Source organism: Alosa alosa, chromosome 3 (genome assembly GCF_017589495.1).
Source record: "Alosa alosa isolate M-15738 ecotype Scorff River chromosome 3, AALO_Geno_1.1, whole genome shotgun sequence".
In the NCBI taxonomy this organism is placed as follows: Eukaryota; Metazoa; Chordata; class Actinopteri; order Clupeiformes; family Clupeidae; genus Alosa; species Alosa alosa.
In genome coordinates, this window is record NC_063191.1 from 31,056,602 (window position 1) to 31,082,707 (window position 26,106).

The 26,106-nt window shown below is 38.2% G+C and overlaps 1 protein-coding gene across 16 annotated transcripts in view; it reads right to left on the reverse strand.

Annotated features, from left to right (window-relative positions):
• mycbp2 (MYC binding protein 2) overlaps positions 1–26,106 on the reverse strand; it is a 283,844-nt gene that overhangs the window by 147,689 nt on the left and 110,049 nt on the right. For all 16 annotated transcript variants that reach the window (XM_048239181.1, XM_048239179.1, XM_048239178.1 and 13 more), the window contains 14 exons: positions 25,478–25,699; positions 23,092–23,283; positions 20,010–20,216; positions 17,140–17,277; positions 16,831–17,009; positions 15,105–15,247; positions 14,429–14,529; positions 11,697–11,915; positions 7,717–7,939; positions 7,514–7,632; positions 6,849–6,936; positions 4,366–4,415; positions 4,062–4,234; positions 346–490 (listed from right to left, as the gene is read on the reverse strand). In XM_048239181.1, the coding sequence (XP_048095138.1) occupies positions 346–490; positions 4,062–4,234; positions 4,366–4,415; positions 6,849–6,936; positions 7,514–7,632; positions 7,717–7,939; positions 11,697–11,915; positions 14,429–14,529; positions 15,105–15,247; positions 16,831–17,009; positions 17,140–17,277; positions 20,010–20,216; positions 23,092–23,283; positions 25,478–25,699 (2,199 nt within the window). The remainder of the gene's footprint in view (positions 1–345; positions 491–4,061; positions 4,235–4,365; positions 4,416–6,848; positions 6,937–7,513; positions 7,633–7,716; positions 7,940–11,696; positions 11,916–14,428; positions 14,530–15,104; positions 15,248–16,830; positions 17,010–17,139; positions 17,278–20,009; positions 20,217–23,091; positions 23,284–25,477; positions 25,700–26,106) is intronic.

Genomic DNA, 26,106 nt, shown 5'->3' on the forward strand with positions numbered 1-26,106 from the left:
AAATAGTCTACATTAGAATATAATAAAAGACATTTTGCAATTTAAAAACCAGATCACCTAGGAATGGCTTATTGTACAGAGGCATGCTGTATATCCTTATATTCGGTAAGGTCTGCTGTTTATTTTAATATACGGTTAGCCATGTGTTGAGTGAACTGTTTATCACTTGTTTAATCGCCAATGTCACTGGAAAGCGTAGGTTCTGCTCTTTCAGGTGATGTGTGTGAGATATCTGCATGATGAGTACTTTACGAGCAAATCAACAGAGGGGTGGTAAAGGTAAAGGTTAATCATTCACTTAATTTACATTTTTTCTTTGCCAAACACAAATCAGCAAATACAGACCTTCATGTTGGGCACGTGCACCACATCTCCATACTGGTCTTTGGTCTGCACTACCACAGTGGTGGGCCAGCCACAACGGATATCATCCTTGTTCAGGATGAGAGAGGTTTTCTGTGGATCTGCGTACGAATCTGGCTGAAGCCATCTAAGGCAGGAAAGGTATATAGAAAAGCCATGTGAGAAAAGGCCAGAAAATACAAGGGAATACTCTTCAAAGCAATTGTGGCTGTACCACAATGTATGTGTTATATATATATATATATATATATATATATATATATATATATATATATATATATGTGTGTGTTATATATATTTTTTTTATTACTTGTGTATTTGGGGTGTCACGATTTCGAAGTCGAAATCATTCGAAACTACATCTCAATCTCGAACTTGGGACTCAAAGGTAGAATCAACGATGTAGCCACACCCCCAATGTCACATCCAGCATGTATGCCAAGACGCAAAAATGTGCAATTGGGTTGCTTATTACAGTGCATGAAAATGCACTGTACTGTTATTCCAAGGCTTTTTACAGTGCATGAAAATGCACTGTACTGTTCTTCCTAGGCTTCTTCTTATTAGAGTGCATGAAAATGCACTCTACTGTTATCCGATTTATTACAGTGCATGAAAATGCACTGTACTGTTCTTCCAAAGTTTCTTATTATTACAGTGCATGAAAATGCACTGTACTGTTCTTAATAGGCTTCTTATTCTTATTCTTCTGCTAACACATTTAATGCAGCTTCAACCTTTAAACCTTTCAAGCTTTAACGTAGAAACTTCATTCAAACTATGTTACGTAGGTCTTACTTAGGACATGGGGGGCTTTGTATTTTTCATCTTTGTAACTTTTATACTTTTTAAACTATTAATTAAAAACTATTCAAAATTTCCCCATAGACTTAACATGGGCTGATGACATCATAATAGAGCACTTAAGCAATTAGAATCCTAGGCCAGGTGTTCCAGCCACCTGCATCAACTGTCAGTTTCTCAGGCTTTAAGCATACAGTCTCATTCTCTTAATAAGACTACACATCTTGTTCAACTGTTTCCTCTGTCCACAACATAATTTAACCATTTAAACTATCCACCTATTTAACTGTAATAAACCTCATTTACCTAGTTCAGTCATTCAAACTATATTAAACCTCATCTACCTAGAAAATAATTTAACCATTTAAACTACCCACCTATTTAACTGTCCAGTCATTCCAAATATATTAAACCTCATCTACCTAGCAAATAATTAAACCTTTTAAACTATCCACCTATTTAACTGTTCAGTCATTCCAACTATATTAAACCACATCTACCTAGTTCAGTCATTCCAACTATATTAAACCTCATCTACCTAGCAAATAATTTAACCTTTTAAACTATCCACCTATTTAACTGTTCAGTCATTCCAACTATATTAAACCTCATCTACCTAGTTCAGTCATTCCAACTATATTAAACCTCATCTACCTAGTTCAGTCATTCCAACTATATTAAACCTCATCTACCTAGCAAATAATTTAACCTTTTACACTATCCACCTATTTAACTGTTCAGTCATTCCAACTATATTAAACCTCATCTACCTAGTTTAGTCATTCCAACTATAATAAATCTCATCTACCTAGCAAATAATTTAACCATTTAAACTATCCACCTATTTAACTGTCCAGTCATTCCAACTATATTAAACCTCGTCTACCTAGCAAATAATTTAACCTTTTAAACTATCCAGCTATCTGTTCAGTCATTCCAACTATATTAAACCTCATCTACCTAGTTCAGTCATTCCAACTATATTAAACCTCATCTACCTAGTTCAGTCATTTCAACTATATAAAACCTCATCGTGTTGGTTGCCAATTAGCACATCATCTGTTTTAACAATATATTTTACACCATATGTTTTGCATTTTCATGCACTGGTAATTCCCTGGAATTGCGTTTTCTAGTTACATGCACTGTACTGTTCTTCCAAAGTCTTCTTATTTTTCTTCTTCTTCTAACGCACTTAATGCAGCTTCAACCGTTTAACGTAGAAACTTCATTCAAACTTTGTTACGTAGGTCTTACTTGTGACATCCGCGCTTTGTATTTTTCATAATTGTAACTTTTATACTTTTTAAACTATTAATTAAAAACTATTCAAAATTTCCCCATAGACTTAACATGGGCTGATGACATCACAATAGAGCCGTTAAGCCATTAGAATCCTATGGCAGGTGTTCAGGCCACCTGGATCAACTGCCAGTCTCAGGCTTTAAGCATACAAACTGGCTCTATTAAGACTACACACACCCTGTTCAACTGCTTCCTCTGCCAAAAACTGTTTCAAAGTAAGTCCTCACTACAATATTTCACTGTTAAACAATTTAACCCTTTAAACTACTGAACTTTTTAACTGTTCAGCCATTGTAACTGTTACTTGTCATCAACTATGACTTCTACCCACTGTAGCTAGTTAGCATGGTTAGCATTGTTAGCATTTTTAACAAAACTGCTAAAAATTATTAGCTAAGTTAGCTAAGTAACATGGTTAGGATAGTTAGCATTGCTAGCATAACTGCTAAAAATGATTAGCTAGGTTAGCTAAGTCACATGGTTAACATAGTTAGCATTTTAAAATTGTTAGCATGCTAATTAACATAGTAACTTTGTTAAAATTATTATCTTTGTTAACATAGTTAGCATAACTGCTAGCAAACATTAGAGACATTCCAACTGTCAGTTATCGTCAACTATCTACCTAAATAATTTAACAATTTAAAGTATCCACCTATTTAACTGTTCAGTCATTCCAACTATATTAAACCTCATCTACCTCACAAATAATTTAACCATATAAACTATCCACTATTTAACTGTTCAGTCATTCCAACTATATTAAACCTCATCTACCTAGCAACCAATATAGCAACCACCTCAAGTACCCTAGCAACAGCCTAGCAACCACTTCAAGTTACAACCTAGCAACCAATATAGCAACCAATAAGTTTAACCTAGCAACCAGCATAGCAACCACCACAACTAACCTAGCAACAGCCTAGCAACCACCTCATGTACCCTAGCAACAGCCTAGCAACCTTGTCAAATACCCTAGCAACAGCCTAGCAACCACTTCCACAGTTACAACCTAGCAACCAATATAGCAACCAATAAGTTTAACCTAGCAACCAGCATAGCAACCACCACAAGTAACCTAGCATCAGCCTAGCAACCACCTCAAGTACCCTAGCAACAGCCTAGCAATAAGGTCAAATATCCTAGCAACAGCCTAGCAACCATGTTAAATACCCTAGCAACAGCCTAGCAACCACCACAACTTCAACCTAGCAACCAACAGGATTACCTAAGCAACCAGCATAGCAACCACTAAATTTGGCATAACAACCAACATATTTACCCTAGCAACACTATTGCAACTATATGTGCATTATTTGTTTTTACTCTGTATGATATTTTACATCATATTTTTTCATTTTCATGCACTGTATTTCCTTCAGGAAATGCTTTTCTAGTAATTTCTCACTTTTCCCCCTTGGGGAGGATTAATCAAATTTGCTTAGACTCTGATAAATCACTGCTTACAGTAGTAATATATCAATTATTTTTTCATTTTATCTTGCTGTTTTATTTCATTAATGCTGTATCTCTGTAACCCATAATCTATGACAGAAGTATAAATTTTAAATGTTTGAGATGAGGTTCACCTAGCCAGTCGGCCTCCACTGGAGTTTGGGACACACGTAATGAAGTCCTCCAAGAAAGAATGCTCATTGGTTTGCAGGTGTAAAGGCAGGTTTCCCTCCAAAGCTTCCAGGATAGTGGGGGAGTGAGTAAGAGCCAGTCCCTTGCCTAGGATTCCAGAGTGGGCCTTACACACCTAACAAAGCATAACACACACACACACACACACAAACCAGGTAAGAATATTTTACTCATAATATCACAATGTACAATTATTGTGATGTGCACATGCGTATGTGTGACAGATATTTGAATGAGGTCACTTACCTGAAGAGAGGCCTCTTCAAGTATCTCAAGATCATCCTCAAGATCATTCCCTGAATGTTAATCAAATTGCAATGTTAATGTGGAAACAGGGTTTAAGTAAACAGTTTAAAACAAAAGCCTGTTGTCATAAACCAAAAGCTAGGCATACTGTACAGTGGTGTGCATTATGATAACCACTGATGTTTTACACTCTTACAGAGGTACGCGCTCCACTCGCCTTATTCACCTGCAGACTAATGCACTCCATTTGCAAACTGCCAATTAAACTCACTGAAGAAGAAGAACAGGCCAGCGAACCCTTCTTCTTTTTGCGGTAAGCTTTTTTTTTTTTTGGCAGTTTGCAAACGGAGTGCATTACCACCATCTGCTAGTGTACCCTGTAGCCTCGTTCTGGCCGCCGGGTGAATAAGGCGAATAGCATTCCATTTTTCTATTATGATTACACATCTGTGTGAACACACATCTGTTCACTCTGACATTACATTTTCACATTCAAACCAATTAACACAGCTCTTTCGAGAGTACTTCCTCACAAAACACTTACACTTACTTGCACTTCCTTCTCAACTACTATATTTCTTCAATCTCTTGGATTTACTTAAACACTGCAGTATAATCATGTTATACTGTATGCAAAGGCAGTATCTATTGTTACACTAAAGTGTCCTATTGCACTGTAACTTCAATGTAATTGTAAGTAACTTTGGATAAAGGCGTCAACATGTCAAATTATTCTTTCAAAACACTATAACAAGTTTCCTGTCCAAGAGGACAATTATACTGTAGTACAATGACTTTTACATTTTGACCACAAATATTTAGCCATGGTGTTTACTTCACTTTTAAGCTCTTATCTTGGTCATTGTATACATTGCAAACATGCAAATTGTTTTTTTGTTTTGTTTTTTGGGGCCACCCATATCTGGAAAAATATGATGGGATAATACTTGCATATGTCTTATGTCAGCCTTTATTTAAAGAAAAATGTATTTCCGTCACATGATTTTTATGTCAGCAGTAGAAATATCTATTCATATTGTGTAGTTGAAATTGGGATAATCTGGAATCTGGCAATATGAAGATGGTGATGGTAGGATACAAAAATATATGTACAGACATAAATATTTCAATCATTATTAATTGTTTTATTCACTGAAGTCTTGTCACTGAAACCATTGGATGAAAAATGTGCCTTATACCTATACCTGTACTTGCATATGTATTTCATGTAGTCAAAGCCACAGTTGATCTGGGCATGTTATGACCAATTTTTGATTCTTTGATATGGAAAGCAAATTAATTGTTTTTTGATGCTATAACATTAGAATGTTATCCCAAAGTTGGACACCATGTAGAACATTTCGAAACCAGATTACTCTGGAACAGCTAATTGTACAGAGGAATGCTTTAGACCTTTGTGTTCGGTAATGCTTGACAATCCTGACAATTTGTGTCCGTATTTCCTTCGGGATAAATACAGTATGTATCTATCTCAGTGGTGCGCCAGCTGATGCTAAAATTAGACATCAGTTAGAATGATACTTATGTAGAAGTGATCTCTCGATCTTCATCTTGTCAAATACTACCCCCTATAGCCACCGTAGGCTATTGTGTTGGCAAGTCAGCATGGCTACCAGCTTTCGCTTCCATAATCATCATTTTCATGGGGGTGTCTGTGTCCCATTGACAAAAGCTATGGCTTGTAAAACTGCGAAGCCTGCAGCTAATTTTGGGATGTTTGTAACCTGTGTAGTGTTGAACCACAAACAGCAACACCTCGGATCGGGAGTCGAGCATGCTAGCAATTGAGCTTAAAGCCCAGGCTGCTAGCTCTCTCACTAGTACTTCAGGTGTCGGGAGGGAGACTACCATTACACTCATGCCCCTAAACCTCACTCCTGATCCACGACATGGCACCAATGTGACCTGTGTTCTGTTTAACTGTATGGTTGCGGTCAGAAGAATGTGTACATTTATTTACAGCAAAGGTAGGCCTACATAAATTGTTTACTGACTGCCAATACTGTTCATTGTCAGTTTGTAAAGTTTAGGCAAAGTAGGAAGTGCATTTATTAATTTGCCAGATGTGTTTATCAGTAAGTAACATTAGGAATCCCTGATCAATTTGATTGAAATCATTGCTCCAGCCTAACCAAAGTTAACGCTATGTCTACACCCGTCACCATGGTAGCGTTGGAAATGTTTCCCAATCGTGAGCCCAAAGACTCTATTCACAAAGAGAATGAGTGAGTTATATAAATGATAAAGAGTGAATAACTGTATTCACAAGGTGAATGAGTCTGGTTTTAACCAGGCTAGGAAACTCCCACATAGGAACAAAAACCTTATGCTGTATCACACATGTGGGGCTACAAGCAGACCAAGTTCAATGCAGACTTCTGGACCGAATATGGATTGAATATCATCAATATTGTTGAAAAAAAGCATTGGTCATAATAAGGCTATATTATCCCATGAGTTACCTGTGGATAGAGCGAGATCTTTCTTCATGAGGGCTGCAGCACACACACTACCCAAGTATGCTAGCTCCTTCTCAAGCTGTGTAATGCCCTGGTAACATAGAGACTTGGTTATATCAATCATTTTCACCACAAAGTTTAATAATGAGAATAAATAGGTAAAGCAGTTGGGATGTTGGTAAGAGGTTTTTCAGACAGCAAAAGAGATATGGCTGTTTCCAGAAAAATCTCCACCACTATTCTGATGGCAGCAGTTATTAAAGCAGGGTTGGCATAGCAGGATTGGCATGTTAACAATGGAGCTGTAAGCACTCTGCACTTGAAAAAACAACAACTATTTTGCCTGTTGTGAAAGAGATGAAAGCCAAATGCACTTGAATTGATCTGTACAGAAAATAGCCGCATGCAAAAAAAATTGTAATTGCCAACGGCTAGAAGGCTAAGACCCAATACATAACATGAGTGATAGTTTCATGTGCACAGCATGTTGCATCACAAAGAGCAATCTTTGGTCACTTCTGATAGGAAAACAGCAGTAAGGTTGGCCCCTACTACAGCTGTGACGGAGCAGTGCAATAATAAACAAGCCAAATAGAATTGCCTAAAATGATGAGAAGGCCTCAGTAGATATTTGTGACAGTATAAAGACAATTGACTTTTCTGCTAACCTCATCAGGGCCTGGATTGAACTCATAACCCACTGCCATGCACTTAAAGCCATAAAAGCAGGCTTTCTCGTCTTTCACATAATCTGAGGCAGTCTCCAGGGAAAAAAGGACCTCATTTCCTGAAAACAAAAAATATAGTGGTGTGAGCATCACAGCAGTACCTTTTTGACACACATATGACATTTGTATCAATGTGGCGATACCTGGTAAAACCAAAACTGAGGTCGGCCAGCCAGTGGAGCCAAAACACTTTTTTAGCTCAGTCCAAGAGTTGATGGCTTCCTGAATAAGTGGTTTTGAGGAAAGACTAGACAAATGAAGTGAACGGCATGGGATGAACAGTCGTAGCACATCCTCTGGTTGAGCTGTACCACATTGAGGATCAAACTCAATTGTTGTCCATCGCACACAGTCTGGGAAGGACACCTGAAGGGAGAGGAGTTTAAAAACAGAAACTCATTATGTTTAACAGAAACTCACATTATGTTTGTTTTGTTTTTTTAGCGCTCTTAGCTGGCAGAAAACATTGTTTTCTTCTGCTTTGTTTTTAGTTTCGCTTTCGATGGCTGATGATGTGACCAAGGTGAAGCATATTATATCAGTTATTTTGACGAAAACAATAATGACAATGACGTGAGTGAGAGAGACTAATTTATGTGCAGAGTACAGTAGGAGCATCTAGCAGCAACTGTGACACCTGTTACAGTGGAAGAAATTCTCCAGCAGCCAGTGAGAAGAGATTTGTGACAATGGAAGTGACATTTCCAGACTTATTTCCCAAAAACCATATCAAGGGATAATAATAGTAATGTCTGATGATAATGAGGATGATGATGACGGATACTATTACTAGCCTACTACTACTACCACTGCTACTGCTGCTAATAACAAATCATGATAATAATAATAATCTATTATGGTAATAGTAATAATGATAGTAGGAAAATATAGCTGCCAAGCAGCAATGAGGGGGCCAAGCTCTTTGCAGATACTTGAGCCGTCGAGATGGCAGATAAATTTGACATTGCCGAGGTCTCAACTGCTTCGTCTGTCAATTGCCTAAAGGTCTCTACTGTACCACTTGCCCAGTGCCCAGGGTCTCTGAACTGCACTGCACTGCAACTGACATGCATCAGCACTTCCTGTTCCTCTAGCACCGCCCTAGTGGTCAAACATTACTATATGTACTGTGCCTCCTCAGGATGTGGTCCCGTGCGTATGTGTGCTGCTTTGTCTGAATATCATATGTACTAAGTTTCGTGAAAATCGGACAAACTATGTGAGGCGTGAAACTTTTTAAAGGTTTTTGACAAAATCCAAAATGGCGGAAAATCCATCATGGCGGAAAATGACGTCATAGGGTGCGTTGAACTCGGCTTGGTCCAAGGATTCTAACAATACCTCATTTTTGACAATCGAGTTAACGGGTCAAAAGTTACATGCGTGAACGCACGGCCAACTTTGGCCTGTTGGTGGCTTAGAGCTCAAGGTGCGGTATGAAACTTGGTGAAATTAATCATGAGACTGTCCCCAATCAGTGTGCCAAATTTCACAACTTTTCACCAGACGGTTCTATGGGCTGCCATTGACTTCAATGGCAGAGGAAAGATGTTGAATAATAATAGGAAAAGGTAGAAACACAATGGGTGCCTTCGCAGCTTCGCTGCTTGGCCCCCAACAAAGAGAAACACAATGGCTGCCTCGCAGCTTCGCTGCTTGGCCCCCAATAAGAACAAATATAGCTGCAAGCAACAATGTGGGGGCCAAGCAGAGAGTTCAGCAGTCCAGATTTGCCATGCAATTCAATGGCATCAGGCCGTGGCATCAAGCATATAGCATTAAGCAGTCACAGCAAGTTCCATGCCAAACAACCCAAGATTGGCTGAGTTACAAGGTCAAGTTTCACATCAAAACATAACTGATTTTGTGTGGCTGAACCAGGGCTGAGTGCCGCCCCCTCACCCAGCCAACCCACCGCCGCAATCGCCCCTGCCCGTCCCACCCTGCCCCACTCTTGCACACACTCATTAGAATTAACTGGATGGAACTCGCTGTCAGCAGTTTCACATCAAAAATAAAAGATCGATTGAGATATGATCATGCTTGCTGTGATTTCAATGCCCCCATAGAGGTCAAAGGTCACCAAATTATTTGTGCATCATCAGGATGAACCAGACGGTTTTATGGGCTGCCATTGACCTCCATTGCAGAATAATGCAGCAACTACAGGCCAAAATACATTTTTGCCAATTACAGAGCCCCCTAGAGGTCAAAGGTCACCAAATTTATTGAGCGTCCTCCTGATGGGTCCTGAGGACCATGTACTAAGTTTGGTTTTGATACATGAAAGCGTTGCTGAGATATGATCTCACTTCCTGTTTGGCGGCTTCGCCGCAAATTTCGATTGGCTGTTACAGGCGAACGCTTCTATCAATTGTTCCAGAAAAAAAAAAAATACACTGATAGGGCATGGCCTGAAGATGGTCTCTGCCCATTTTGGTGAGGATCAGCTGAAATTTGTGACTTGCGAATACTTATTCGTGTTTTTGATTAAATCCAATATGGCGGCCGAATCAATCAGTTGTCCTCTGTCTACCTAAGGGCCTTCCACAGTATTACCAGACACTACTAGTGCATTTTAATTCTAAGCACAACAGCAGCTACAGGCCAAAAGGCATGTGTCTTAATTGCAGCCCCCAGGTCAAAGGTTACCAAATTTTTTGAGCATCCTCCTGATGGGGTCAGGAGTCTATATACTACGTTTGGTTATGATACATGAAAGGGTTGCTGAGATATGAGTTCACTTCCTGTTTGTCAGCTTCGCCGCAAATCTTGATTGGCTGTTACGGGCGAACGGTTTTATTTCCGAAGACAAAAAGTAATTCCTTAAAGAAGTGTGTTCTGTAGATGATGTGTGTGAAGTTTGGTGTCGATTGGACAAAATTTGTGACCAGAGAAGACGTTTTAGTGTTTTTGATAAAATCCAAAATGGCGGAAAATCCATCATGGCGGAAAATGACGTCATAGCGTGGAACTCGGCTTGGTCCAAGGATTCCAACGGTACCTCATTTTTCAAAATCGGGTCAACAGGTCAAAAGTTACGTGCGTGAACGCACGTCCAACTTTGGCCTGTTGGTGGCGCTACAGCCCTCGAGGAGCCGACATGAAACTTGGTGAAATTAATCATGGGACTGTCCCTAATTGGTGTGCCAAATTTCACAACTTTTCACCAGACGGTTCTATGGGCTGCCATAGACTCCAATGGCGGAGGAAAGATGTTAAATAATAATAATAAATCATAGAAACACAATGGGTGCCTTCGCAGTTTCGCTGCTTGGCCCCCAATCATAGAAACACAATGGGTGCCTTCGCAGCTTCGCTGCTTGGCCCCCAAATAGAATCACTATGGGTTGCCTCGCAGCTTCGCTGTTTGGCCCCCAATAATAATAATAAGAAAAGGTTGAATCACTCATGGTGCCTCGCAGCTTCGCTGCTTGGCCCCCAAATAGAATCACTATGGGTTGCCTCGCAGCTTCTCTGCTTGGCCCCCAATAAGAAAACTAACAAACACAATGCCTTCGCAGCTTCGCCCCCAATAATGGGAAAAGCTAGAATCACTATGGGTTGCCACGCAGCTTCGCTGCTTGGCCCCCAACTATGATAATTGATAATAGCAAAAAATAAAATAGCCACTTTAACAATGAAAATAATGACATAATATAAATATATCAATATAAATAATACAAATATATTGGTGGACAAATAAGATAATAACGTCAAATGAAAGCCAATTTCATATTTCTATCTGCTTCAGAGGCTGAGAAATACATTTCAGAAAGTCCTCAGGTTTTAGGAGGTGCTTTTCAGAAAATGCTTAGGTTTTAGAGAGCCCTTTTAATGGGAGTCTAGGTCTTAATGGGTTAACGAATGAATAGACAGATTGACTGACTGATTGATTGATTGATTAATTAATTAATTAATTAATTAATTAATTAATTAATTAAAGTAAAGAAATACATTTGAATAGATAGATACATACAGAATGAGTGAAAGAGAGAGCAAGAGAGACAAACTACAAAGGAATTCATCGTATTTCTACAGAAAAATATACTATTACAGACATGATATGTATGATCCATCAGAAGATACTGTGAAAAAAAAAAAACCCAAAGGTATGTTTTACCTTGTACTGAGTGACACTGGCCTGCTTGTATGGATGATCACTCTCAATGACAGCATAGTGATTGGACGTAGTACATGCTGATAGGCCCTGATCTGGCTGATTGCCCGTGGTGCTGTCTGTTGACTGGTTAGGGTTGAACATAGGTGGGGCATACTTCTGGTTCAAAGCAGAAACTGCTGGAAGCAACTCTTGAACCAGACCAAAGACCTCCACTGCAGCCTGACAGAATATGACAAAGGAGATGTATTACACTGATATCCAGACAAATGTATTTATTTTTTGTGCATCCAGTCATTTGCAAGTCCAGACAAACATATTTGAGTTCTGGAAGTACACTATTTGGGGAAAAGTATCTGTTTCAGATATGAACCACAGTCTTAAAAGTGTTACCAGAGAAAGTCCTATAAGGGAAGAACTTCCACTTCCTCCAACTTCCGGTTTCTGAACTGGTTGCAGTTCCTTCTCTGGTGCCACGTGAGGGCGCTCGTCCACGAGTGCAGAATGAATGGAGGTCTATGGAGCTGTACCCCTCAAAATCCAATTTTCTCTGGGTATAATTTTTTGTCAAGTAATTTGAATATTGTATTCGAAAAGGGCGGCAAAGAAAATACACTTGGTTGAGTATTATTTTTTTTTAAAGTCACTTAATTGTTCTAAAAAGCCTTTCAAATGTGTCAATGACATCATTCATTAGCACAATGCTAGCGTGTTATGGGCAACGACCCAACCTGTAAAAAATCAAAAGGACATAAGTACTCGTTCATTCAACTTTTGACCTATAACCCATGTTGAACTTACACAAACTACAATCAAATTTGAGATTTCTCAACGACAATCAGGAGAAATTTAGCCGTCTAGCTCCATTGACTCCGATTCATTTTGCACTCATGGCGATCGCCCCCAGTGGAACTCTGGTTGAACTGTAACCAAAATTTGGTACAATAGGACTTAATACAGAGTGGCCAGGCTCTCCATAGACGGGCTCTGGTGTTACATACTCGACGTTCCCGACCTGTAGCGCGACAATGTGACGTCACAGGAGCGCCATAACCATTTATACTCGCGCGTGGTGGTCGCGCCATTAGTTGCAATATTCTCCTGAACAGAGATGTCGCTGTTGTGAAAACGCTATCGCTACCTACTTTACACAGTAGAAAAAGCTATCAGAGTAGCATTGACGTCACTAAAGGCCAGAGAGCTAGCAGTTGACTGAGTTTGTGGAATTTCCTGAAGTGGAAAGAGATTTTGTTCAGGTCTAAGCAGACATCCTTTGGTTGAAAATAAATCTTTTCTATTCTTTCCTCTTAATTCCACGTGTTGGAACTCTCGCTGGTAACTTTGTTAACTTATCCAGCAAACCATTAAAAATTTACGACTGTAACAAAACAGTCCTCCGAACTGCAACTCTCGCTTGCCCTTGAACTAGTCCATCTTCCGGTTTCCGCTTTGGCGCGTACTCAGCTGAAAAAAATAGAGTGGTGCGCTAGTTAAGCCCTTACACTGCAAAAAATGAATTCTAATCAAGTGTTATTGATCTTATATTAAGAATAAAAAATCTATTTGGTATTGTTTTTAGTATAAAAAGACTTACCTAGCGCCCTCTTAAAAGATAATTTTGACTTAATTTAAGAAGACTTTAACTTATTTTAAGGAGTCTTATCAAGACAAATTTGATCAACGCACTGGCAGACAAATGTGCTTGTTTTTAGGACAAATTTGCTTAACGCACTGGCAGACAAATTTGCTTGTTTTCAAGATGAGATGTCTTAAAATAAGTCTTTTTTTTTTTTAAATTAAGTCAAATGATTTCACAAGAAAGCGCTAGGTAAGTCTCTTTATACTGAAAACAATACCAACTAGTTTTTAGAAAAGAAGCAAATTTGTCTGCCAATGCATTAAGCAAATTTGTGCTAAAAACAAGCAAATTTGTCTGCCAGTGCGTAAATTTGTCTTGATAAGGCTCCTTAAAATAAGTCAACGTCTTCCTAAATGAAGTCAAAATGATCTTACGAGAGAGTAATAGGTAAGTCTGTTCATAATAAAAACAATCCCAAATAGATTGTTTGATCTTAATAAAGATTAATAACACTTGGTTAGATTTTATTTTTTTTGCAGTGCAACATTTGATTATCTTATGCCAACACATTTCACCCTTTTATTAACAGGATCAGTGAAGTTCCAGCTCCAATGTTTGAAAACTGTATGAAACACACTGTATGAAAAACATGTAGGTTCTTAATACAATGTCGACGCAAATTTATTGTTGAGGACCCCTGGGTCGGTTGACATGGATTGACTCATGCATTAAACTATATCAAGTCCCGTTTTTCATGCCTGGAAAACACTGTTTCATTTTGAGTATAACTGTCAATGAGTTCATATTATGTCCATTCAGTAGTCAAAAATCCATTTATCTGCCAATGGATTAAGAACATTTACCTTAATTTAAGATGAGATTTAAGATTTAAGACAAATGGTCTTAAAATCTTAAATTTTAAGATCTATTTTCTTAATCCATTGGCAGATCAATTTGCTTGTTTTTTATGTCTTAATTTAATAAGATTGACTTATTTTAAGTCAAATAATCTTACAAGAAAGCTCAAAGTAAGTATCCTTATACTAAAAACAATACTAACTAGATTTTTTTATCTTAAAATAAGATTATAACACTTAGTAAGAGATCACTTTTTGCCGTGTAGGTCGTAAGATTTCACAGTGAGCCATTCTATTACCTTTGGAACAGAAGCAGCAACCGGGCCAATATAGGCTAAAATGAGGGGAAGAAGCATGGAAAACAAACTGGAAGAGCTCAGGAGGTCTGGGATGTCCTCTGCTGCAGACAGAAACATAAAATGCTTCATCATTTTTAATATTGAAACACTGATATTTGTTGCAATAGAACTCAAGCTCAAGAATGCATGGCTTACACTGCAAAAACAAATCTATCAATCTAAGTGTTATTAATCTTATATTAAGACCAACAAATCTATTTGGTATTGTTTTTAGTACTTAGATATTTACCTAGTGCTCTCTCAAAAGATAATTTTGACTTAATTTAATAAGCGTTTGACTTATTTGAAGGAGTCATATCAAGACAACTTTGCTCAATGCACTGGCAGCCAAATTTGCTTGTTTTTAGAACAAATTTGCTTAACACACTGGCAGAAAAATGTGCTTGTTTTCAGGATGAGACATCTTAAAATCAGTCAAACTGACAAAGACAGACAAAATTAAGTCAAATGATTTACGAGAAAGCGCAAGGTAAGTCTATTTATACTGAAAACAATACCAACTAGATGGTTTGATCTTGATATAAGATTAATAACACTTGGTTGGATTTTATTAGATAAGCAGTTTTGCAGTGTATACACTCTACCTACATGAGGAGGTTCAATGAAAATGACTTACCATCTACTGCAAATGCTCTTTGAAGAAGATCTTTTGCTGCTCTGACCACTGCACTAACCACAGACAAAGCTCGACTGCAATTCTTATCCTCTTCATTGGCTTTATTCAACATCTGAGACTGCAGGTCACCATCATATTCACTTCTGTAAGCATAACACATGGAAATGGTTAAACGTTCTTTTCTTCTCATGTTCTTGATTGTGATTCATACCAAATACCAGGAAAAAACCCATCACCTAATGACAAAATGAGACAGTAATTGACCATTTGCAGACATTTGAGACTTTGTCACGTGACAGTGCCATACTGCACTGCAAAAAATGAATTCTAACCAAGTGTTATATATTAAAAGATTAAAAAATCTATTTGGTATTATTTTTAGTATGAAAAGACTTACCTAGTGCCCTCTCAAAAGATCCTTTTGACTTAATTTAAGAAGACTTTAACTTATTTTAAGGAGTCTTATCAAGACAAATTTACTCAACGCACTGGCAGACAAATTTGCTTGTTTTCAAGATGAGATGTCTTAAAATAAGTCATTTTTTTAAATTAAGTCAAATGTCAAATTAACATTTTTTAAATTAAGTCAAATGATTTGACAAGAAAGAGCTAGGTAAGTCTCTTTATACTGAAAACAATACCAACTATTTTTTTTTTATCTTGATATAAGATTATAAACACTTAGTTAGATTTTGTTAGATAAGCAGTTTTTGCAGTGTGGACGGCAAAAATATAGGAGATGGACGGCATTATGATGAAGTGAACGCCATTACTTTCACATCTTTGTAGTTCAATGTATTGCTGTGTTCAGGGTCTGGTAGTCATATGTAAATGTAAATCAGGTTTATAGGCCAAGTATACTTGCGTATACAAGGAATTTGGTCTCTGCATTTATCTCATCTGTGAATTAGTGAACTCACAGAGCTCACAGAGAACAATGAGTGAGGTGAAGCACACACTAACCCGGAGCAGTGAGCTGCCTTGCTCGGGGAGCAGTGAGGAATTAGGTGCCTTGCTTAAGGGCACTTCAGCTGTGGATGTGGCATGGGAGAGCAGTGCTCAACCACTTACCATAAATCACGTGATATGTGAAAGCGTTCCTGAGATATTACCTACTTTCTGTTTGGCGGCTATGCCGTCAATTTCGTTTGGCTGTGACCGGCAAACACTTCTACCGAAAATCAAAAATCCTTCTAGTAACTTTTGTGAGGCTTGGTCCAAGGATCATTTACGTCAAGTTTCGTGAAGATCGGACCAAATTTGTGACCTGTGAAACTTTGGTTTTACTTTCTATTAAATCCCGGCCCTGCACTGTCGGTGCTCGGGTCCTAAAAATCAAGCTTTAGCCATCACTCATAAAAAGCTGTAGGGTGAGGTAAAGAAGAGAGTGGACAAGAGAAAACCTAGGATCCTGGAAAATCAAGAGAGATTCTGTAAGAGGAATGGTTTAAAATGTTTCTGCACTGTAACCTGATAAGATACAGGAAGAGAAGATTGAGAGGTGTTTTATTAGCAAAAGCATGTTATATAGTATCAAATGCAGGGGTGGCAATATAATTGTGCCACATGTTTTTGTGTATAATTTTTCTCAGAATAAATTTGTTCCACTTCAAGGTTGGCTTTTTTTTCTTTTTTCTTCCAAACCATAATGTCTGCACCATGCAGTTTGCACCCCCCTATTTGAAACAAGCCTTTGTTGGATAACCAAAATATATTTCATCCTCACCTGTAGTAGAGGATCTGAGGGATTTGTCCTCGTGTTTGGTTGGTGCCATTACTGCTCAAACTGCAGGTGCTGAAGGTGAAAGCAACTCCATCGGAACACTGCACTGTGGTCATCCCACCATCACCATTAGCAGTGCGACTGCCGTAGTTTCGTAGGCGGACAGCATATTTGACACCCTCCTATATGATTGAAGAGTACATTGTCATACACATAACACACATACTTCACATCCTCCTACATGATTAAAAAGTGCATTGTTATACACATGGTCACTTTAGTCTAGGGAAAAGTATTTCTCAAAAGTGTTACCTTAAGGGGGATGGCTTTATCAAGCCTAATCTCAGCAATGTCACTAGGAGAATCATCTGTGCTATAGGTGCCTTTGACCAGCTCCAGGGATGTCCATCGATGGGAGTGGGCAGAATCTCCTGGGTGCTCTGTCTGGGCCTGGTTGAATGAGAGAAAGAATAGATGGGTTAGCTGATGGAATGGTTTGAAAGGGTGACTATTGACTTGGTTCAATAGAACATGCTTATGGGTTATAGCATCTTCATACACTGCAAAAACTGCTTATATAATTAAGCAATATAGCACGAGTGAGAGTGGGGTTGGTCATGGATATTCCCACGGGTGTTGTTCGGCCGTAGCCACGAGGCCGAAGGCCGAGTGGTGCAGGCAACAACAGCTGTGGGAATATCCATGACCAATCCCACGATCACGAGTGCTATATTGCTTTTATACAACAATTCTACCACAAACTAAATAATCTGAAAACACCCCATTATTTCTTGAAAGAAATGTTGAAATCACATTCATATCTAGGTTTGCTACATGCATGTTACAAGGACACTGGGCCATGTGATGTAAGGGACATGGTACTGCAAAAAAAACGAAACATAGTCTACATTGCAGAACCAGTCAACTTTATTAATGTATAGTGAATAAATGTTAAACTACTGTGCACAGCCTGACGTGACGATGCTAGCACGTTAGCAGCGGTTGGCTAATTATGCTAACGTTAGTTATTTACAAGTCTCCTCCAAGTGACAATCATATTATACACAATGCTGGCAATGCTGAGAACAATTAGCATCCTCGTTTATCTTACTTACATTGAGTTGACTGTGTGGCTTAATCCACAGATGTGGTGAAGCACTGTTTCGTTATGGTTTGCTAAGGAGTAACCCATTGCTTGAAATAGTGGAGAGCTGGGTGTCAAATCTTCGCATTGTATCATGGAGTGATTTATTATTAGCTGTGCTGAGTCTGAGTTGAAATGTCCAGGGATATTCCAACTCATGGAACGTCTCTCGGCCAATCAGAAACAAATAAATAGTTCCATAGAACCCAATTGTTGTATAATAACATCTAACCAAGTGTTGTTAATCTTATATCAAGATCAAAAAATCTCGTTGGTATTGTTTTCACTATAAAGACACTTACCTAGCACTTTCTCGTAAAATAATTTGACTTAATTTAAGAAGAGCTTAACTTATTTTAAGACATCTCATTCTGAAAACAAGCAAATTTGTCTGCCAGTGCATTGAGTAAATTTGTCTTTATAAGACTCCTTAAATTAAGTCAAAATTATCTTTCGAGAGAGCGCTATGTACTATGAGTTATGAGTCCCTAACATGAGCAAAAAAAATTTAGCTCAAGTTTAGTTTCATTTGCTCACGTGAAACTTTCATGTGCTCACCTGCAACTTTCATGTGCTAGATTTTTTTTTGCTCATGTCCCCTTAGGGGCTCCGTAGCTATGTAAGTGTTCATACTAAAAATAATACCCAATAGATTTTTTGGTCTTAATATAAGTTAAAGGAACTGTATGTAAGATTGTGGCCAAAACTGGTACTGCAATCACTTTCAAATTACTGTAGAGCGGTGTATCCCCTCTCCCTCCCCCCTAACTGGCAGAGCTGGCAACCCGGATGCCGAAACACTACTGACTTTGTAATTAGTAGATAGGTAGAGGGTGGTGCATCAGGTCAAAACACAACATGACATCATCAACATCAGTTGATGGCTGCAATTTCAGTTTTTAAATGACAATATCCTGGCCGGACTACTGTTGTCAGTGATATAATTATTTGAAATGAACATAATTTCTTAATGTCTAGTGACATATCAGGGCCATTTTATGATTAATTGAAATACATTTCTTACATACGGTTCCTTTAAATTAAAAAAATTGGTTCAATTTTATTTTTTGCAGTGTAAATGATGGATGTACCAAACTACTGTGGTTCACATTTGCATATTGAAGCGTAGGAAGCATATCATTTGATTAGATAATGTACTGTGCACCATTGCATCCCTACAAGGGACCATGGCATTTTGCAAGGGACCATGGCAAGACTGTCGCTGGAAGGTATAATGTTACGGTGACAAAATGACAATTTACTGGCAATGTTGCTGCAATGTTGTGTGTTAGCTGGGACATTACTTCTTCTCTGTGGCGTCCAAGATGCTAATGGTAGGGCTATTTTACTCTGCAACACGACACTTACCGTTTAGGACAAAATTGCACCAATTGTGCCTCCAGCGTGAGTATACGGTATAGTAGAGATGTCACATCTGGCAAACAAAGTGGCCATTACGGCAGCCGTGGCCTACTGGTTAGCGCTTCGGACTTGTAACCGGAGGGTTGCTGGTTCGAACCCCGACCAGTAGGAACGGCTGAAGTGCCCTTGAGCAAGGCACCTAACCCCTAACAGCTCCCAGCGCGCCGCTGTAGCAGGCAGCTCACTGCGTCGGGATTCGTGTGTGCTTCACCTCACTGTGTGTTCACTGTGTGCTGAGTGTGTTTCACTAATTTCACAGATTGGGATGAATGCAGAGACCAAATTTACCTCACAGGATCAAAAGAGTATATATACTTATACTATACTTGTACTTAACTATTACAGTGCCTTTACTGTGCCCAACAAAATCTGTGTGACTGTGTTTGCAGCTTGGCAACCATTGCTAAACTGATTGGCAGGAGAATGTTGATTTTATATGAATTATTATATTGCTCTCTGTTTATGAAAACTTTTCAGGGCTGTCAAGCTGTAGTTTAGAATGGTTTTAGAACAACTAGAGGAGTTTTATGCACGCAGCCTCTTGGAGCTTAGTACTGAAATCTAGAGAATATTAGACATGCATTTGCTAAGGTATTGAACATATTTAGTCTCTTACATCATCAGCAAGCACCTCCAACTCGTACTCATGAATACCACCTCCACCGTAGACGCAGAATCCCACCAGTACCACCCCTTGTTTGTCAACACTAAAACAGATGGCATCAGGTGAACCATTGCCTGTGTTCCAGCTGCGGCCCTGGCTCATTTTAGTGAAGCGGCTGGGTGAGGACTTCACAGAGTGCAGAGAGTTTAGCCCGTCCATCTGAAAGAGTCAAAGGTTAAAGTCAGATTAGTCAGAGTTAAAAACTTTACTCTGACATTAGTGATTATCTCATTCAAATGATGCGTGAAAAAAAATATTACTGAAGGTGACCCTTTTAAACAAATTGACTACACTGCAAACAGTTTATCTAATAAAATTTAACCAAATGTTATGAATCTTATATCAAGATCAAATCTAGTCGGGGGCCTAGCAGGGTGCGAAGGCACCCATTGAGTTACTAGCTTTTCCTATTATTATACTTCTGACATTGAAGTCTATGGCAGCCCATAGAATGCCAGGCTAAAAAGTACTGAAATTTGGCAGAAAGTTTCGGGACACTCCACTGACCACTCACACTCATTTACGGATCTCTAAACCCAGCCGTCTAGCTCCACCAATGGGTCAAAATTTGGTCGAAAATTGAACCGCTGGGTCGAAAGTTATGAAATTCGGCGCACTGATTCAAGACCGTCCCATGATCACCCTCACCAATTTACAGAACTCTATGCCCAACACTCTAGCGCCACCAATGGGTCAAAACTGGATTGCATTCATGCATGTGACCATTGAACGGTGCATCCGAATTTCACAAATCACGCACTGTTGGAATCCCTGGACCGACCGGAGTTCAATGACTCCTATTACGTCACTTTCTGCCATATTGGATTTAGTCCAAACTCAGTCAAGTCAAGTTTCAGCGGTCACAAATTTCATCCAATTTTCATGGAACTTGACGGAGATGATCTTCTGACCGAGCCGCACAAAAGATAATTGCCAGATTTTTCAATTTCAACTTTGTTTGCCCGTGACAGCCAATCAAATATGGCGACGAAGCCGCCAAACAGGAAGTGGACTAACATTTCGGTGACGCTTTGAGTTAGCATAACAAAACTCAATACCATTAGTCAGGACACTGTCCCAATCACTCACAGCAATTTTTATGCATATACATTGAACGCTGTAGCGCCACCACCAGTTCAATGTTGGACATGCGTTCATGCGCGTGATCCTTGACTCTTTTGTCTGATTTTTACAATTCAGGTAGCGTCTGAATCCTTGGACCATCCCAAGTTCATCGACCCATATCCCGTCACTTTCCGTCATATTGGACCTCCGCCATCTTGGATTTAGTACAAACTCTACGAAAAGTTTCAGCAGTTACAAATTTCAGCCGATTTTTGCGGAACTTGGCGGAGATGATCTTCAGACCGAGCCGCACAAACGATACTGGTCAGATTATTGAATTTCCAGTTTATTTGCACGTAACAGCCAATCAAATAAGGCGATGAAGCCGCCAAACAGGAAGTGAGCTCTTATCTCAGCAAGGCTTTGATATATGAAGTCCAAACTTGGCAAGGGGACTTGTTAACTCATTGTGATGACACACTAGGAAATTGGAATCATTTGGGCATTAAGTTCTGTAAATTGGTGAGATTGATCATGGGACGGTCCTGAATTTCATAACTTTTGACCCAGCGGTTCAATTTCGGCCAAATTGTGACCCGTTGGTGGCGCTAGATGGCTGGGTTTAGAGGTCCGTAAATGAGTGTGAGTGGTTAGTGGAGTGTCCCAAAACTTTCTGCCAAATTTCAGCACTTTTTACCCAGGTGTTCTATGGGCTGCCATAGACTCCAATGGCAGAAGTACAATAGGAAAAGCTAGTAACTCAATGGGTGCCTTTGCAGCTTCACTGCTAGGCCGCTAATAGGCCCCAATAGGCCCCCTTCAATTTCCCCTTGGGGATCAATTGAATTGAATTTCCCCTTGATCAACTGAATTGAATCACTTGAATTTCCCCTTGGGGATCAATAAAGTATCTATCTATCTATCTATCTATCTATCTATCTATCTATCTATCTATATATCTATCTATCAGTAATAATAAGAAAACATACAAACACAATGAGCTTCGCTGCTAGGCCCCCAAATAGATTTTTTGATGTCAATATAAGATTAATAAAACTTGGTTAGTTTATCTTTTGCAGTGTAGCTTACTGTAACAAGTGTTATTAATATTATATCAAGATAAAAAAAAAAACTAGTTGGTATTGTTTTCAGTATAAAGAGACTTACCTAGCGCTTTCTCGTGAAACCATTTGACTTCAAATAAGTCAAACCTTTCTTAAATTAAGACACCTCATCCTGAAAACAAGCAACTTTGTCTGCCAGTGTGTTGAGTAAATTTGTTTTGATAAGACTCCTTAAAATAGGTCAGCGCTAGGTAAGTCTTTTTATACTTAAAACAATACCAAATAGATTTTTTGATCTTAATACATATCTGCAAACACCCTATTTTGATTTAAAACAGCGATTTTCTCCGAAAAGCGACTAGTTTGCAGGTATGTTAATAAGATTATTAACACTTGGTTGGATTTCATTTTTTGCAGTGTAACCCAAGTGTTATTGAAAATGAAATCTAGCCAAGTGTCATAAATTAATCTTATATTAAGACCAAAAAATCTATTTGGTATTGTTTTCAGTATAGAGACTTACCTAGCGCTCTCTCGTAAGATTATTTTGTCTTAATTCAAGAAGACTTATTTTAAGGCGTCTTATCAAGACAAATTTACTCAACACACTGCCAGACAAATTTGCTTGTTTGTAGGACAAATTTGCTTAAAGCACTGGCAGACAAATTTGCTTGTTTTCAGGATGGGACGTCTTAAAATCATTCTTAAATTAAGTCAAATGATTTTACGAGAATGTGCTAGGTAAGTCTCTTTATACTGAAAACAATACCAACTAGATTTTTGAGCTTGATATAAGATTAATAATACTTGTTTAGATTTTATTAAAAGAAGCAGTTTTTGCAGTGTAAGATTAATAACACTTGGTTAGATATCCGTTTTTGTATTTTTCCCAGAGAAATTCTCACCTCGGAGCCAAGAGCTGAGGCAGTAAGTTCACTGACGATGCTGGCCAGCAATCCACAGGTATTAGACACCAAGTGAGGGGAGAAGAGCTCCACTTCTTTCCTCAGGCTCTTCCTTACTGGCAGCACCACAATCACCAACATTTTCTCAAGAACCTCACGGAAACTTGTCATACCCATTAAGTTTTCTTCATTCTGTACAGAAAAAAGAAGACATTTCCAACTGTGCAGTGACTTAAGTGACATATCTCAATCAATCAATCAGTTTGGAACATCAGAAAGAACAGCTGCGATTGGATAAGGTTTTGCATGTCCTTCATTGAATATGTGCAGACTCTTTATGCTGGCCCTTATGAGTCCATCCAGTTCACCCATGCAGTGACACCTCGAACATGCATGCGTAGTGTATAAGTGGACAGTAATATTTGTGTAATTCTGTCGTTCCAGCTATCATTCCACAATAATTGATATTTAAATGGAAACTCCCAGAATTAATGTTAAACAAATTAATGTAGATGGAGGAAGAATGTGGATTTTATGTTTTACTGTGAATAACACTGCAAAAACTGCTTGTTCTAAGCAAGTGTTATAAATGTTATATTCTAAAAATCTAGTCGGTATTGTTTTTAGTATAAATACACTATCACTTTCTCATCATTTGACTTAATGTAATAAGAGATTTACTTATTTTAAAACATATTATCAAGAAAACAAGCAAATTTGGCTGTCACTGCATTAATCAAATTTGTCTTAAAAACAAGCAAATTTGACTGCCAGTGCTAAGCAAATCTGTCTCAAAAACAAGCAAATTTGGCTGGCAGTGCTAAGCAAATTTGTCTTGATAAAACATCTTAAATTAAATCAAACACTTATTAAACTAAAGTCAAAATCATCTTAGGAGACAGTGCTACACACAGTAAGTCTCTTTATACTGAAAACAATGCCAACTAGATTTTTTTATCTTAATATAAGATTAATAACACTTGGTTAGATTTTATTTTTGCAGTGTAATCTGGTCATGGATACACATTCCTACTCCACTAGAGGTAGTGGCCCGCCAAGCATTAGGTTATCAGGCGGCTCGGTATTTTTTTCCTGCAATGGAGACGACGTTGGTTAGCTTTACTGCAAACTGCTTTTCTTAACAAGAAAAAATTGTTCAATGCACTGGCAGCCAAATTTGCTTGTTTTTAGGACAAGTTTGCTTAACGCACTGGCAGACATATTTGCTTGTTTTCAGGATGAGACGTCTTAAGTCAAATGATTTTACGAGAACACGCTAGGTAAGTCTCTTTATACTAAAAACAAAACCAACTAGATTTTCTGATCTTGATATAAGATTAATAACACTTGGTTAGATTCAATTAGATAAGCAGTTTTTGCAGTGTGAATGTTACTTTTAAAACAGACGACTGGTAGCTCTGTGAATTAGGGGTCATATTACACTGCAAAAAATGAATTCTAACCAAGTGTTATTGATCTTGTATTAAGATTAAAAAATCTATTTGGTATTGTTTTTACTATGAAAAGACTTTTTTTTTTTAATTAAGTCAAATGATTTAAAAAAAAAAAAAGCGCTAGGTAAGTCTCTTTATACTGAAAACAATACCAACTAGTTTTTTTTAATCTTGATATAAGATTAATAACACTTGGTTAGATTTTTTTAGATAAGCTGTTTTTGCAGTGTAGGTGACATTCAAATATGTTATTTTGTTGGCTTTTCGATGATTGTTGCTGCTGTACCATGGAGGACAGGCCTATTATGAATTTTGTCCATCACTGATGGTAGGCTTTGGTAAAATAACTTCAATCACAATGGAAATATCACACTGCAAAAAATGAAATCTAACCAAGTGTTAATAACCTTATATTAAGATATAAAAATCGATTTGGTATTGTTTTTAGTATGAAAAGACTTACCTAGTGCTCTCTCGAAAGATCATTTTGACTTAATTTAAGAAGACTTTGAATTATTTTAAGGAGTCTTATCAAGACAAATTTACTCAACGCACTGGCAGACAAATTTGCTTGTTTTCAGGATGAGACGTCTTAAAAGAAGTCAAGCTCTTCTTAAATTAAGTCAAATGATTTTACGAGAAAGCGCTAGGTAAGTCTCTTCATACTAAAAACAGTACCAAATAGATTTTTTTGATAAGATTAATAACACTTGGTTAGATTTCATTAGATTAGCAGTTTTTGCAGTGTACATGTATATGTGTGCATAGATAGTCTGGCTATGTGTGGTACTGTACAGTCTCTCCAACATCTCCCTTTATTTATACCCCCCCCCCATGTTTATTTATTCCTTTTATCCTTGCACTACTGGAACTGTGGCACAAGAATTTCGCTGTATTGCAAAGCATATGCAACAATAAAACTTGAAACTTACATGGCTGAGCTTCTCCATATGTGACACCAGCAGTGGGAAACGGTGAGCAAGAGCGGAGTCATTCTCTGTGCTCACCTGCTTGACCAGTGAGCGAAGTAGTACCTCGCCATCATAAGCAATTGGAAGAATAGAGGTCAGCTTCACTGAAGAATTGCACAATGCTGACATCACTGCTGCGAGCAGGCGGCTGCTTGAGGTACGGAAATTTGCCTCTTGGATATCCTAGGGTGAAAGGACAGTGGGAGAGAGCAGGGTCAGAAACTTAACATGAGAACTGGCTTATTAAGGTAAACAGGCAGAGGTGTATCTCGGTCATCATGTTCATGTTGTCAGACAATTCTAATTAAAATGTTGAGCTTGGTCTGTGGTCAAAACAAGTGGTTTTCCTTTAATTGAGTTACACACACCTGCCAAATTTGGCTTGTGTAGCTGAAGCTATATAACTATAAACTGAAACTATACTATGCAAAAACTGCAATGCAAAATCTGCTTATCTAATAAAATCTAACCAAGTGTTATTAATCTTATATCAGGATATAAAAAATGACATTTGAAATTATGGTATTGAAATTAAATTGAATTGGTATTGTTTTCAGTGTAAAGAGACTTACCTAGCCCTTTATTGTAAA